The sequence below is a fragment of the Haplochromis burtoni genome, unplaced genomic scaffold (genome assembly GCF_018398535.1).
Source record: "Haplochromis burtoni strain Fernald_Lab_line unplaced genomic scaffold, NCSU_Asbu1 Contig_47, whole genome shotgun sequence".
Classification (NCBI taxonomy): domain Eukaryota; kingdom Metazoa; phylum Chordata; class Actinopteri; order Cichliformes; family Cichlidae; genus Haplochromis; species Haplochromis burtoni.
In genome coordinates, this window is record NW_024582408.1 from 1,534,297 (window position 1) to 1,550,710 (window position 16,414).

At 41.4% G+C, this 16,414-nt stretch overlaps 2 protein-coding genes across 2 annotated transcripts; one reads left to right on the forward strand and one right to left on the reverse strand.

The window, feature by feature from the left end:
* Positions 1 to 1,784: 1,784 nt before the first annotated feature.
* On the forward strand, positions 1,785 to 14,633 carry ttbk2b (tau tubulin kinase 2b). The gene is made up of 15 exons (XM_005921565.3): positions 1,785 to 2,320; positions 2,725 to 2,847; positions 2,942 to 3,089; positions 6,125 to 6,198; positions 6,280 to 6,420; positions 6,508 to 6,612; positions 7,153 to 7,218; positions 7,801 to 7,893; positions 7,979 to 8,104; positions 8,208 to 8,365; positions 8,560 to 8,749; positions 9,127 to 9,341; positions 9,430 to 9,892; positions 10,182 to 10,855; positions 11,773 to 14,633. Exons 2-15 carry the CDS (start codon positions 2,779 to 2,781, stop codon positions 12,113 to 12,115), a joined length of 2,865 nt encoding a protein of 954 aa, XP_005921627.1. The 5' UTR covers positions 1,785 to 2,320; positions 2,725 to 2,778; the 3' UTR covers positions 12,116 to 14,633.
* On the reverse strand, positions 13,970 to 16,371 carry churc1 (churchill domain containing 1). The gene is made up of 4 exons (XM_005921567.1): positions 16,159 to 16,371; positions 15,833 to 15,968; positions 14,412 to 14,482; positions 13,970 to 14,327 (listed from the first exon to the last, which is right to left on the reverse strand). Exons 1-4 carry the CDS (start codon positions 16,195 to 16,197, stop codon positions 14,235 to 14,237), a joined length of 339 nt encoding a protein of 112 aa, XP_005921629.1. The 5' UTR covers positions 16,198 to 16,371; the 3' UTR covers positions 13,970 to 14,234.
* Between the last annotated feature and the right edge of the window lie 43 nt (positions 16,372 to 16,414).

The following is a 16,414-nucleotide window of genomic DNA, read 5'->3' on the forward strand; positions in this document are numbered from 1 at the left end:
TTCTTGCTTCTCTATATTTAATAGCAACATTATTCTAAATATTGACATCATCGTGACTTTAGACTCACAAGTAAAACAGAACTCATCAATAAAATGTTTGCTAAGGTCAGAAATCCGAGAAGTCAAGTATACTTAGAGTTCTTTTTTATTTTTAGAGGGGCTGCCACTGCTAGAAATTCCAAATAATGATGACAACTTTTATAATCAGTTGTTGACCTCATGCAACACACTTTATTTATCTTAGTTTTTGATACTCATTGCATTTAAACACATAAATGAGAACACATCATGATTTCATGAAACAGATTTGTGTTTATTTTGCATGTGTTTCAAACACACATGCCTCTGTTTGTAGCACACATGTATAGTCAACTTTTGCATGTTCAGCTCTTTATCTTTGTTTTTGTATCCCCATTGTTAGTGGGGCCCTGTATTATCGCATGCACATACAGTCAGCAATCACAAAGACGTAAACATAATACAAATATCAACTAAATTCATAGAAGAGAACACAAAAATAAAATAATAGTCAAGTTTAATATTAGACACACAAATGTGGTCACTTGGCTGCTGAGATCTACCCAAATGAGGAAAAGATGGGCCTTCAAAATGCACCTCTTTCAAATGCAGGAACTGGAATGTACCAAGTGTCACGTCATCGCAGGGGAGGCCAAGAAATGTTTACGTGACATTTGAGTTTGGTATTCAGTTGTTTTTGTTTTTTGCATTAGATTATTGATAAGTTAAACTAACTGACAAACTAGTTGCTGTTTTATTTACTTCTTATAAGATAACTTCTTTGTTGTAGTTCCCCCGTTGGGCGTCTTTGGTGTGATCAGCCAGTATTTAAGTTCCCTTTTCTTTTGTGTCTGATAGCTCAGTTATATTTTCAGTCTGGTTTTGTGTTGTAGTTACTTTACCCTCATGCCTAACCAGCTGAGTCCCTCACAGTCTGTGTTTTTACCCCTTTTGGAGTATTTTGGAGACAAATGCTGGACTTTGTTCTCCACTTCAGGTTGACATTGTTTTGTTGATTTAGATCATAAATGCTTAGAATAAATAAGCTAATAAATGATGCATTATCACAACATTTGCACAGAACAGTAGATTTAAGCTGCAATCTCTGCATGTCTTCCTTCATTGCTTCCATGAACCGCCTTAGTGGCCTTCCGCCTTTCCTCCTGCCTGTTAGCTTCATCTTCAACATTCCACCATCCCTGCTCTGTGCATGTTGAGACTACCGCCGCCTCCTTACACTCTCCTCCATCTGCTTCCTAATCTCACCATAGTTGACAATGTGGTCTGCAATCATCACAATCCATGGAAACTCCAGCCTGACATTGTCCTTTAACCTCTTCATCACAATAGCAAAGAAGAAAGGCTCAGGACCATCCCTGATGTAATCCCATGCCCAGGTTGAACCCTTCTGGTGCTGTGCAATACAGCAAATGTTGGTATAGAGCCAATAATAAGTAAATACAGGGTTATACCAATACTGATACTGACACTTTTAATATACCAAAGGCAGACAATATAGGGGAGAGCAGTGTGTCATCACTTATGAAATGACCACTAAAACACTGTGATGTTTTACTTTCCATGGCAACATACACTGAACTGAGGCTAGAAACAAAGTATCGATCCTATCAACCCAGTATCGATCTGATAGTGATATCAGCATTGGTATCGATGCTATCGATATTTCGATCGGCCCGCCCATCTCTTCCTTCTGCCACTCCTGTGCATACCTCACCACTATCTTGCTCATAACAAATGAATGTCAGGACTTTGGGATAAAGTATATCTGAATTCCACTTAAAGTAATACTTTGGCATTTTTCGCGGCCCGATTGGCTTTTGGGCCCTCATGTTGCCATATTTCTTTTAATTTTTATTTTGTAAAGAAAGAAACGTAATCGTCCCTGGAGACAGTGTGTGTCGCGAAGTGAAGGCTTATCTGTATTTTTTTCAAGGGCACAAAGCTGCGGCTCCCACTTCGTTTCTCAGCCGCTGTATTCAGCACTAAGACTCCTTTCCTCTGGAGCGGTCTCCGTCAGCGTCTCGCGGATGCGGGACTTTGTGGAGCAATCAGTGGACTCGAGTTCTCTGACGTCACCGCTACTGAGAGAGAGCGTTCGGGGCATCAGCAGCAGGCTAGCTGGCTAACTGCGGCTAACGTCAGCTATGGTCCATCACCATTGTCTCATTTCTGAAATAAACAACTCATTGGAACCGCTCGCATAGCTCGGAGTACGCCGGGAGCATGGGGACCGCTTGGATTTTACACTCTAGCCGAAATCGCGATAGCGCACAGGAGCGAGGTGAGAGAGGCTTGCTACCTAACCGTTATCCATTGGTAAATGTGCTAGTTAGCTTGTTTACAGGACCACTGCAGTGAACACTGTGTGCTGGCGAGGGTACCTTCTAAATGGCTTATCTTATCTAACGTCAACTGAATATTCTGTGCTATCTGTGTTATGCTTTAGCTGTGATTCCAACTAACTACACTATAGTAGGTTCTGTCTTTAAAAAAAATCAGCTAGAGAAGGTTTGGGTTTTAAATGCTCCTTTGAGAGACGTGAGCTAACCTTCACATATGAGCCACATGCTCCCGTCAGAGCACAGTAAGATGACCTGTATGTTCTGTGGATTCAGCATCACGAAGTTTGCAGTGTTTTGAAAGAGGAAACTGACCTGGTCTCTAAAAGCTGTCCCCTCTTTGCAGTGAAGTGCTTGCGACACTGATGCTAGCTGTAGGCTGTAGCTGAGAGCACTCAGGATGAGTGGGGCTGGAGAGCACACAGACATCCTGTCGGTGGGAGACGTGGTCAGAGACAGATGGAAAGTGGTAAGTCCCACTTTAGAAGGAAGAAAAATCACGCTGGTTCATTTCTTCACTATAATACACTTGTTCCGACAATGAGACTTGCCTTCCTTTTCAGGCCAGGAAGATAGGTGGAGGTGGGTTTGGGGAAATCTATGAGGTTCTGGATCAGCTGAGCCAGGCCACAGTGGCATTGAAGGTTGAGTCTGCTCAGCAGCCCAAGCAAGTGCTGAAGATGGAAGTGGCTGTGCTGAAGAAGCTTCAAGGTGAGTTATACTGTGCCAAATCACTGGCAGCGTAGCTGAAGTAATTCTTGGGCAGGGTGTTTTCTGCGCTTAAATGCATTTGGCACCCATCAGAGAGTTTTTGGGCTTCCACCAAAACATAAAGAAACAAAGGAAATTCACTAGGACTGCAATTTTTGAGGCATATTTGTTTGTGGAGGTGAATTTATTCCGGGTTAGACTACATTTGTGTTCATGAAATGACAAAAAAACGACAGGGAGATGCAGTCTTTTGTTGTCAGGTAACGCAGACTCTTTGTCTTAACTAAATGTAGACCATTCAAGATTAAGTGCAAAGTCACTCCCCACAGGCTCAGTTTGAAAAACCCTGTTTGGGGGAAAAAATGGTATGTAAAATGCCTTTTCTACCATTTCTTCTTAAAAATAGAATTTCTTTAATTCAATTAAAGTTGTTATTTCATGTAAATGTGGGTCATCTAGAGCACACAACACTGCAAAAAATGTGGTGTATCAGAATCATGCTTTGTAGCTTGTTCAAACAGGAAAGTAATGGATGACTTGTGTATTATCTCTAAGGAAATGTCTAGGAATGTACCACTTCATCGATATTTGCCTGGTTGACTGCAGTTGGTTCATTGGTAAATGACATGACATTCAGAAATGGCACTGGCTTTTTTTCTGTGGTCTCCTGTCGTTTTTGCAGTCTTTATAAAGGGTGTGATACAAAGCTGAGATAATTCTTCTTTTCCCCTTGTGCAAAATAGAATATGTAATAGAAATGCAAACTATACAAAAAGAAGAAGAGCAAATTCTTGTTTTGTACATTGGCTTTTGTACATTACAATTATTATTACAAATAATCGGTGCTGGAAAATATGTATTACTGAAAGAAATGTGTATATATATTTTATATACTATATATATTTATTTGCTTTTATAAAAATATATACCATATATTTTTATAAAAGTATGCTTTCACTGCAATGGCAGTGTGTTTGACATCATTGTCGTGGTAACAAATAAAGTCATTGCCAATCAAATACTTCCCAGATGATGGATCATAACCTCTTTCCTGATCTTCTCTATATATATTGATGATAATTGGATTAATCACTCCATAAGACCAGTTACCAGACGTGTTGATTTGGGCTGGTATTTCTTTTTAGCCTGCCTTCTTTTGTTCTCCACTTGTCCAGTTTCCTTAGATTTTTCTAAGGACACGCTTAACACCATGCAAATGTGCCAAATTATCAGCTAATAGTTCTTTGGGAATCACCGTGTTGATGTTTATCAAACTGTGTTATCTTTGACGTTTTTCCTTGAGTCAGCTAAAAACATTGGAATGAGTCATGTTTTTTGCAAAAGGCTGCTAGTATCAAAATGCCTAAAGATGCATTTTAAGAACTGGTTCTTTGCTGACTTTTCTGTTATGTCAGCTCTGGTTCATCGAGTTAGGTGCTTTTTTATATGCAAACAAAAATAAAAATCATTCCTTTGATAATGGGCCGGAAAAAGTCTAGACGGAAAATGAGTGGAAAAGCAACCAATGTCCAAAGATGAGTTTTGAAAGAACTTCAAAAATCCTGGAGAACTATTGCTCTAAAAAATACAAGAAAGCCTGACTCATTTGAAGCAAATAATAAAGAAATGAGTGGTGGCTCAAGACTTTTGCACAGCACTGTATATCTTGTATAGGGATCTAATCCTTTGATGGGCTATGCTCTAAACATGTTCAGCGTGAGACTAGGTAAAGAGCTGCAAGGCACACACAGATTTGAGTCATCCACCCTTGCTAGGTGTGCGCTTGTTCTCGTAACACATTCCCTGTCATTCGAATAAATTCAGATTCGCAGAAGCAACAATCACAATCACAGACATGGTATAAAACACGCTTTTTTCTGTGTTAAATTTAGCACAATTTGCAGTAACTTTCCAGCCATAAATCGCATTAATAGCTTAAATTACTCTCTGCCAGTGTTGGTCAAGTTACTTGAAAAAAGTAATCAGTAACTAATTACTGATTACTTCCCCCCAAAAGTAATCCTGTTACTTTACTGATTACTTACTTTCAAAAGTAATTAGTTACTTAGTTACTTTTTTAAAAACACGATTTACAACCTGAATAGGTGATAAAGCAATAGATCTTACAGCCCAATTCTACTTTTTCTGCATAATCCATCATACAAAATGTAATCAAATCTCTTTTTAAAACTTGTTATATTAGTTTTAATCTTTATGCATCAATCAAAAACGTAATTATATGCAACATTCTCTGACTGGAAGAAATTTGTTTAACATTTAAACTTTTTTTCTGCACATTCCAGTAAAATATTTTTTTTTTGTGTGTTTACACTCAGTCTTTCAAATAGATGCAAGTAAAACACAGCAGAAAAGAAATAAAATCAAACACTAGCGGTCCTGTTGCTCTATTTTCACCTGTAAAGCAGGAGTGGGGTAGGCAGATGTTTGCCCTGGTGCAGGTGTGCCGCAGCGGTTAGTTTCCCATTACGTGGTAGTGCACTTGGTGCTTGCTCGGAAGTTTAAGGGGGGTTTTTTTGCTGTAAAAAGAAGTTTTCTTCCCACGCACGCTAATGTTTTTGTCACTTTTTATGGAATCAAACTCAAAGTAAGGTCAGTACTTCCACGCTTTAAACGCTGCATGCTCATTCTCTCTCCCCACTCGATATATTATCCATTGTTGATCTGCACACAGCTGTTGTCACGAACGTCGCACTCGCTTACGTCACTGTCATGAGACATTCTCGCAAAAAAATCACGGTTTTAGTAACGCAGCGTCCTTACGGGAAAGTAACGTAATCTAATTACCGTGTTTGCAATAGTAATCCCTTACTTTACTCGTTACTTGAAAAAAGTAATCGGATTACAGTAAGGCGTTACTGCCCATCTCTGTTCTCTGCCCCCCAAATTTTCTGGAGCAAAAGTAGCACTGACTCTGAACCTTATTAGTAAATCCTGATGGTAGTTTTTCAACACCAAATAGGGGTTTGAACATGAAGATGGGCAAAGCTCAAACTGTATAAATCTTTCTTTCACAGGCAAGGACCACGTGTGTCGCTTTGTGGGCTGTGGTAGGAATGATCGCTTCAACTATGTGGTGATGGAACTCCAGGTAAGAGCCTTGCAAATCAGCAGTAGTTTATTTAATCTGTTCTACTTCTTGAATTTGACGGTGTTGACTTTCTCTCTGAAGGGAAGGAACCTTGCAGATTTGCGCAGAACGATGACCCGCGGCACCTTTTCTGTCTCCACAACTTTAAGACTTGGCAAGCAGATTTTAGAGGCCATTGAAAGCATCCATTCTGTCGGCTTCCTGCACCGTGACATTAAACCAGTAAGTCGACCGTTGGGTTAGATCTTGTTTTATTTGAATATCACAAAAAGAAACTTTTAAACTTGTTTGTTTCTGTTAAAATTGTAGTCAAACTTTGCGATGGGAAGACTAGCCAGCACCTGCAGGTGCTGCTACATGCTCGATTTTGGTTTGGCCCGTCAGTTCACCAACTCCAGCCAGGAAGTCCGTCCAGTAAGTACTCTGTGCCGATTATACTAGAGCATAGTTGGGCTTTTAATCATAAAGGTACTTGTATACATAAAATTATATGCTGAGAAATGGTTTTATAGCATAGTCTGCCAGCTGTTAAATTTTTTTTTTTTTGGAAATTGATTTTAAATAGTGCCCAAAATAAATCAAAAAGAAGTTAGAAATGCATCACCCATGTTCTGTATATAAAAGTGCCAGTATGTATGTACACACGTAGACTCCCTGTGTAATGTTGTGCAGTTTAAAATCCTAACTTGATGTTAAACAAAAAAATATTGCTCTAGAGCACCAGAGCGTGATCCAGGTGTAATCCAGGGATTACAGAGTCAGAGGTATACATTAGAGTTCACACACAACTGCTGCTTTAACTCAGCATGTCATCATGTGACGTGAGCCTGGGACTCCACACTCAGAGCTAAAGTGTGTTACTTATGAGTTTTAAATGTGGTTTTAGCTTTGTGCTTGCTTTACATTTACACCCGTTTATCACTATCACTCTGCCAAATATCTCTTTTCTTTCAGCCTCGTCCCGTGGCAGGCTTCAGAGGAACTGTGCGATACGCTTCAATCAATGCTCACAAGAATAAGGTGAGCTTGCACTGTAGATGTATTGAGCACATCGATTATATGGAAGTTGGATGTAGCCCCTGAGTCTGAAAAGTGAAGTGCCTTAAACTTAGCTTCTCTTTAATGGCCAGCAGGGGGCGACTCCTGTTGTTACAAAATAGAGTTTGGGTTGTATAGAAGTCTATGGGAAAACAGACCTTGCCTCCTTCGCTCTGTGACCTCATCTTATCTTCCCTAACGAGTTAATGACCCAGTGGCTGGTTTCAGATCATAATGAATAAAACATGAAGTTTGTCAGTCTAAGAGTCAGAAAAGAGGGTTGTCTGGAATATGCTCAAATCATGTCTCAGATCCAGTTTTTAGAATCCAGTAGGTGAATATGGTGAAAATTGCTCAAATTGGGGCTTCATAACAGAACTTCACTAATCATATGGTGACATCACAGTGGCAGTGAGGAAACACTATTCCTGAGTATATACGTCTAGTTTTGGGAGCATATGTGTTTGTCATAGACATGGCAGGAAAGTCAAAATCCCTGCTGGCATTAGGTCCAATTTTACCCTTTAACCCCCGTGCCCCTTTTTCTTGTGTCCAAATTTGCAGGAAATGGGTCGTCACGATGACCTGTGGTCGCTCTTCTACATGCTGGTAGAATTTATGGTTGGTCAGCTTCCCTGGAGAAAAATTAAGGACAAAGTATGTGCCTCAGTGAGTTCATTACTACATTTTAGCAATACACTGTAAGGTCATCCTCTCACTCTTTTCCCTCCTGTCTTCCCAGGAGCAAGTAGGAAATCTAAAAGAGACATACGATCATCGACTCATGCTGAAGCACCTTCCCTCAGAGTTTAGTACCTTCTTGGAGCACATCATGACCTTGGACTATTACACTAAGCCTGACTATCAGGTTGGCATTCACTCCCTTGTTTGGCTTATTTTGCATGTGCTGTTTTTTCTTCTGCAACTGTAAAATGCTGATGCATGTGTTTTCTTTTTATTCTCCGTGACAGCTCCTGATGTCTGTGTTCGAGAATGCCATGAAGAGCCACAACGTGCTGGAGAATGACCCCTATGACTGGGAGAAATGTGATTCAGAGGATATGCTGACCATCACTGCCGCAGCAACCACTGCTCAGCAGCTCACCCGCCTCACGCCAGCATACTTAGGGTACGTGTTTGAAATGCCGTAGGTCCATCGTTTAACTCACACTTCCTTCACACTTGGTTGGGTATGCGCTCAGTTATATAGCTGCAGCTTTTTTTAGACTCGAAATCTGCACAGTCAGATATCCCTGAGAAATCACTGCTCTAAATTATGTTATGGGAACGAGTTGCAAGGTGACCTTCCGGTCTCTTCCACAGCATGGCCAATGCTTCAGTGCTGCCAGGCGAGCTGCAGAGGGAGAACACTGAGGATGTCCTGCAAGGGGAGCGCCTCAGTGACGCTGACAACTGCCCCCCGATCCCCACGCCGACCACCCCTGGTGCAGATGTATGGGAAGAGATGGACCGTAACAAAAACCATAAACACGCTCAGCCAATGATCAGGAAGGTCAGTGGAATGTACCGTAATGTAAAGTATGATGCTCTTAGCTCGGGATGTAATACTCATACAGTACTGCTGCTCTTTTGTGCTGTCGGGTGGATCATTTTGCAACACTACGCTGGCTGCTCATGCCCCCCAGTCATTACACATCATCACAGAGTGTTTCCCATAAATATGATTTAAGAATACATTTATTTTTTAATGAGAAAAGCTCTCTCTGACCTCTGCTCCTACATCTTCCTCTGCTAAACTTTGGTTGAAATTGCTCACTGTCTTCCTGACGAATTGGTAAAGAAGAAACAACTTGGGCTGCCTTCCCCTCTTTTTAAAGTGTCTTGCTACAGTTTCTGAAACTCCTTCTTCCTCTTTCTTTTTTTCCCCAGGTTGTGAGTGAGGATGAACACAGTCAGAACCAGGGAAACCAAAGTCCAAACACCGGCTCCATGCAGAGCTCACCTAGACGGGTGCGTTCAGAGACAATGTTTTTGGAACGGGCTGCACCGTTGCTCCGGAGGATGAGACACAGCCAGAGCTTGGCTTTTGAAAAGAGGCTCGGACCAGAACCCAAGCCCACCATTGAGCGATTCCTTGAGGCCTAGTCAGTAATTAAAAATTGCAATTAAACAAAAGCTTCAGCCTTTAAGCAGACGCATTCTTACCTTAATGCTTACAATGTGTCATTTCAGCCTGGGCAAACAGCGGCCTGTCCTTTCTCATGTTGGAGAAAAGTCAATTCCTGAAAAAGGCCCTGAGCAGCAGATGTCTTCCTGCAATGAAGAGCGCTCTGGCACAGCAACCCCCGACCCAGAGGAAGCTGCAGCAAGCAGCGGCTTTGTTGCTGTAAACTTTAGTCCTGTGCCTCAAGAGGGAGACTCTCAGGAGTGGGTGATGCTGGAGCTAGAGCAAGGATCTGGAGGAAGCAAGCCAGCAGCAGAAGCATCACACGAGGGCAAGCCCGGGTCTCACATTGCTGCTGACACGGAGAACCACTCGTCCGAGCGGCAGGATGGCCAGTCCACCGGTGTGCCCAGCAGCCCTGTGCTGTCACAGATGGCCATGCCTGGCACGTGGTTACTGGGACACAGAAGGCTGCCGGGCATGCTGGGACAAATGCCTTCAGTCATTATGGGAAGGTCCCAGATGGAGCAGGTAGGAATAACAATAATCTTGTTGTACATTAACTGAGATCAACACAGGGGAGATGAATTCGACTAAACAGGTTCAACTTAAGGCTGACTTCACAAAGAGTTTCCACAGTTGCTATGCAAATGTAGATGCAATTTGAATGTTGGATGGATAATTTTAAGAATAAAATTTAACAGTGTACAACAGAAAAGAAATATCCAGTTATTACATGCAAGGTTAATATTATATCAGTTAGCTATTGTCTTTAATCTTAAATGTTATTCCCATCTAATAATCATCTAATTCCCTTCAGTCCTCCAGCTGTGCGCCACAATCACCTGTACAGGAGAGGAGTGATGCAATACCTCTAGAGGCACCATGTGGTAAATCTGAGGAAGGGAAGTTGGACTTGGCTCCTGTCCCAAGCCTTGCCAAAGGCCCCACAGCTCATCTGGCCAACGACAGAGACCCAGAGAGCGATTCTGGTCTGCCCGATCGCTCATCGGAGCCGAATCAGCAGCCTCAAGCCGATACCGTGGGCGGTGCTGTGGAGAGCACAGTCACCGTGTCCTCCTCGCCGCCTCCTGCTCTGCTCAAACGAAGGGACTCTCCCTCATCGCCAAGGTTGAGTCGAATCCCTGTCCGAGATCCCAGCAACCCCCTGGACTCTCCGAGCAGGGACTTGAACATAGAGAAGCGTAACCGCTGGAGCAGTCCCATCCCTGGCTCCCCCACCCACTCACCCTCTCCATCTCTGTCCTGTGACAACCTCCCCTCCGCCCTGCCCAGAGACAGGCTCTCCTCAGACCGAGGCTCCAGATCCGACTGTGCAGGAGAAGACCCTCTCTCGCTGTCCTTGTCATCATGCAGTAAAAGTAAAATCCCACGTCCTGTGAGTGCCACGTTTGTGCCAGAGCAACTCACTAGCAGGTTTCTGCCCCGGCCACCTCCTGGGAAACCGCCCATCCGCCCATGTGTAGACAACAGGTATGTGGTCCAAACTGGGGAAATGTGATACAATCATTGTTTCCCAGTAGTTTTTTTTCTCACCTGCCCAAGAAAGTGAAATGATCTATAATTGATGTACTACTAATAATAATCCACTCATTCCTGTTCTGAATGTTCAGCTGCTGCTAACCAGTTAACTCTAAACTCTGAACCAGTAAGCAGTAAAATGTGCAAATGTCTGATGTGATTTGTGTGTAACTTTTGAGGACTCATGAATGCCCGCTCTAATCCACACACAAATATGAAGCAATTTGACCAAACATAAAATTAATTTACAAATGCATACGATTTTACGATGCATGCGCACGTGGAGATTTGAGACTAATTTCATGCTGCCGGCTTCGGACAGATCCATGAATGTACGCAGTAGTCAACTCCCAGTGTAAAACTGGGACATCTGGGCAATACATAACTGTATATCTTAACACAGCAGAGACAAAACAGAGTTGTCAACAAAAATGACAAAAGAAATGAAACTACAGCCTTACATTAAAAAAATCAACTATATGATTCTGTTTGGGAACATTGAGTTTTAAAAAAAGTGAAAATAGGGCAAATAATAATCTTTTTTTTCTTTGACTGCACAAAAATCAAAGCATCCATCCGTCATATTAAGTCTGTTTGAAAACAAACAACAACAAAAGGATGGACACTGCCAATAGGATAAGCATACAACGAAACTGGAAGCACTGCTGAACTTTGTGTATACAGACAAACATAAACAATCATACTATTAAAATAACAGAATAATAAAAAGTAGGTTCTTTGCTATAATAAATTAGAACGATAAATAAATATGTAATAATCCTAATGATAGCAGCTAATACTAATACACAGTAATTCAAATAGCTGCTGAGAATTAGTTTTGTTTTTTGGTTTTTTTGGTTTTTTTGCAGACGGCGGCGGTTAAGGGTGCGTGCCAGCAGCACCAGCGACGCAGACTTCCTGGCGAGCCTGACCCAGCTGATGCAGGACCGCAGCGGGATGCTCTTCAGCCCGCCTCCTTGCCCTCGCAGCTCATCTTCCTCCCTACAGCGTTCGCTCAGCTCCTCCCCGTCCCGGGAGCTCCGCGACGGCGGGGCACTGCAGGGCCGTAGCCGCTCTCCGTCTAGCTTATCTGGCTCCCCTCCTCGGCACGCTCACCCTCCGGACAGGTCTGGCGGGCTGGGTCAGTGGAGCCACGGCTCCAGAGGAAGGGGTTCGATCTACGAGGGTAAAGGCTCCGGCAAAGTGACTTGATGTGGCCGTGTTTCCACACAAATGACTGATCCGTATCGTGCAACTTGTAGCGAGAGGCTGCCTCACATCCAGTCACCCCGATAGCATGTGTAAATATGGTATTTACTCAAGGGAATGTACTGTATGTAATGTAAAGTGTATGATAAATTGTATTTATTTATTTATTCATTCATTCCTTGGATGTGTCTCTCAGAATACTTGACTTTGGTGGCTTGATACCTGCAGCAGAAACACAAATAGTGAGAAAATCTTGAGATTGCCAACTTTTACCTCTCATATCACTACACTCTCTTAACACTCCATATAGGCCTACTATGAGACCAAAAAGGTTATGTTTAATACTTGAGGGATGTAAAGAAACCTAAAATAAAGTAATGCTAATTGTAGATATGTACCATTAGGAAAATGGTATACACTAATAGAGACCATGTACTCACATTTAGAACACTACAGTAGTAAACAACACCACAAGCAGCACACAGACATCAGCATTCATGTATAGAAGCAGGGCATGCAGTCCCATATTGACCTCACTCCTGTAAAACTGCTAGATTAATTATAGTATGTAACAATGAATTGCTCATTTTGGCATATCAGAGTGTAATAGTGTGCTCTTACTTTGCTATAAAGTATTTAACATGCAGAAGGCATCAGCATATTAGAATGTACATGTTTAAGTGCACTCATACTTTAGTATTGTAAACGTGCATGAGTGTCATTGCAAATGATTTCTGGGTTGTTTTTTTGTTTTTTTTATTTGTACAATCGGCTGAAGCATCTGCATTTTTATTGAGCTGCTTCTGATCAAAATACATCCATGACATAGACCAGCAATGACTTGGACTATTCCTTCTCATGAGTTTTAAATTGTATCTTGTTGTTGTGCTTCATGCTTATCTTAAAGACAGTTTTAATATAGTTTACATTATAAGTAAGTAAACAAATGACAACTCCCCAAAAAAAGGTTTTCCACCCCTTTACGTCTCTGCTTCTTGATAATTAACAGAATTTCTGCAGTTTCTGTTAGAATCAGCCAGTTATCAGATAAGGGGGAAAGAATGCACAGATGAACCTCGACTGAGCACACTCAAGTGAAAAAGTGAGGTCAGACAACATCTAATATTTAGATAAAGGTAGATTAACTATACATCACACTGTGTGGTCTTTAAGATATGATGAGACCTGATTACCTGCATACAGTAGTTCATAATACTGTGATGATCACGTTATCAGCTTAATACAGTACTTTTCTCTTGGAGTGGAGGCTTACTTGTTGTCCTAAAAGTAGAATGGAAGACAGAGACTTCAGCTATCACAGCCCTCTACTTAGTTGTGCTGCAACAGGACTTCCGGTGATGCACTGAACACTACAATTCCATTGATGTGCCATGATGTGATGTATCCCAGTTTGTGTTTTATCGTCATCTCTCTATGTTCTTTTCTTTCCTTTTCCCTCATCTCCCCCAGTTGTTTATAGCAGAAAACCACCCCTCCCTAAGCCTGGTTCTGGTCTCTTCCTGTTAAAAGAGAGTTCTTCTTTTCCACTGTTGCCAAGTGTTTCCTCTTAGGGGATTGTGTGGTTATTGGGATTTTCTCTCAAATATTGTAGGGTATTTGTTGGCTCCATATTTTAGTGGATTGCATGTTTGTTTGGTAAATGAAAGGTGGCAATATAAATTCAAGTGAACCAAAATGGAAATTTGCTGGCACGAGTGTACAACTTCAACAGTTCCATTAGTGAAAATGTCTTAACATTTAAATGCTAATTTTTTTCTTTTCTTTTTAGATTTAAAGTAAAATAAGTGTTCTCGATTCATAGCATCATCCAACATGCAGGAAAGTGTAAGAAAAAGCTTTATAGTATAAAATATGTTTATTTACAATATAAGGTAAGCTGACAGGTTTTATGTCATAATGAAAGGTCTTTAAAAGTTATGCATACATATATTCTGCTCTCCTCCAATTAGCATACAGTAGTTCATAAACAGCCAGGAACTGCACCAATGACATGCTTAATTATAGAAGGACAAAACTTTGAGCGGATGACAAAAATGGTTGGAACCCTAAATGAGAAGCCAGCACCACACGAAACCTAAAAACCACAGGTTTCTTTTGAGGTCTAGAAGAGCGGCGCAGACTGTCTGGGGTCGTCTGGTAAAACGCTGATGGAGTCCTCCGCCTTTCCACACAGCATGCAGAGCATAGTGTACTCCTGGACAACACAGAAAAAGACCCGTAAAGTAACAGAATCCACAGTGTGAATCTCGACCGGTTTGGTGACGACAGCGCTACTTGCCTGATATTCATCGACAACAGAGAATGTGTATTCGTGCCTGGCGATGACGTGGTCACAGTTTTTACAAACATCTGGAAAGACAAACAGATGACGGCATTATTTTTAAACTTGCTTCTGGATGGGTTTTCCCACAGTCTGGAAGTAAAATAAAACAACAGCAAAAAAAAAAAAAAAAGACAGATTTACTATAAACTACTGTGTGTGACCATTTTGATTTAATAATAATAATAACAACACTATATCTAGGAGGAAAAGAAAGGAGGAAAGAAACTTGTTGCATCCTATTACAGTGCCACGCTCTGATTCGGTGAGCTCTTTAGAACGACCCATTCGCTCACAAATGTTTGTAAAGGCAGACTGCGAGGCTACGTGATTGATTTTACACATCTAAATTAAAATACTTAACATACTTTTGAATTCTAAATTAAGATTAAAACTAAATTAAGGACGTCATGTTTTCGGTGGGAGAAACGTTTCATCACTCATCCAAGTGACTTCTTTAGTCTCACCTGACTGCACGTTTCTTTAGTTCTTTAATTTAAGCTTAAATTTCAAAACTTACATTTAACTACTGATTTTATCTACTGTTCTGATTTTCTGTTTTGATTTTATATACTGTTTTGTTTGTTTGTTAATTAGTTAGTTAGTTTATTTGCTTGTTTTAATCAATTTTAAATCATGCTTTTTATTTGTTTTTGTTTCTAATGTCTCTGTAAAGCACTTTGAATCACCTTGTTGTTGAATTGTGCTATACAAATAAACTTGCCTTGCCTTGCCTTGAGAAAAAAATGCAAGTAATCTCTTTTAGCCCAAAATTCAGGCTTCAGACTGCCTGAAAACCCTCCATTTCAGGCTTTTTTCCCCCCTAATCTTGGATCTGTATGTTGCCAGTGAGAGTGGATATCCATAATATGGTCACCTCAGACATCCCCAATCAGAAGAAGCTTGGCCTAAAAAGGGAGTCTGTTTTGTGTCATCCACTCATTTCATGCAGTAGATGAGGGCGCACCCAGGCCCAGCTTAAGATGAATGTGAATGAAATCAAAGCTACTCTAGTAGATTGCATACAGTTACAGAGCTGTACATGAGAGTAAGGAGTCGTCTTTAAAGACTTTCCACAAGCTTTTGGAATTTGGCTCTTATCCATCTACAAGAGCACTTATGTATCGTCCAGAGGTTATGGGATTTTCCATGGAACCCACTACGTGGAAAGGGAAATAAAAAATTGCAAGGACAGTTTTCTATAAGATGTCAGTGCAGCCATACAGGTCCTTCTCCAAACAGACTGCCTGGGAATACATAACAGTAGGTGGGGTGTGGGCCACATACTACCGCCCCATTGAAGTGCATTTTTATCTGGTGGCACTGCTATTATCTTCAGGTTTTCTCTTCTAGTTGGAGCACTGTTGGGAGAGACTAACGGTCATATGTGACGATCTCTTCTCCATCATCGTCCTCGGTGGCCTTGTTGCTGATCATCACGAAGTCCCTGTGATGGCAGTTGGCACAGCCCAGGTAGTTCATCAAGTAGGAGCCGTTCTCCAGACAAGTGTTACCCTGTGCGGGGAATAAAGCATTGCAAACATATTTTGGCTCCTTAACGTGATTCTTAAGTATTTTATCAGAGCATCACTGTTTGTTTTGGATTGTTTACCAAACGGAAGTGAGGCAAACGTCACTCATAGCTAAGTGTAGCATTAGCTGGACGGGGTACTTTAAGTTTAGTCACTCGGTATCATCAACTTACCCGGTCCGGATACTCTTTCTGCACACAGCCGTTGCACATTTTAACAGAATAAATTTTTAACTAAGTAAAATAATTATAATTATTAAAGAAGAAAAAACGCCACACATACAGTAACACCCAGCTAACAAATATGTAGAAAAACCGCCTCTTCCGCACGGGACGGCGGTCTCTGTAGCCCAACCAGAGCTGTAAAACATCCTGAACGGCGGACATTGCTCGAAATCCTTCTACTTGCCCCATCTTACCTTTTGTAGAT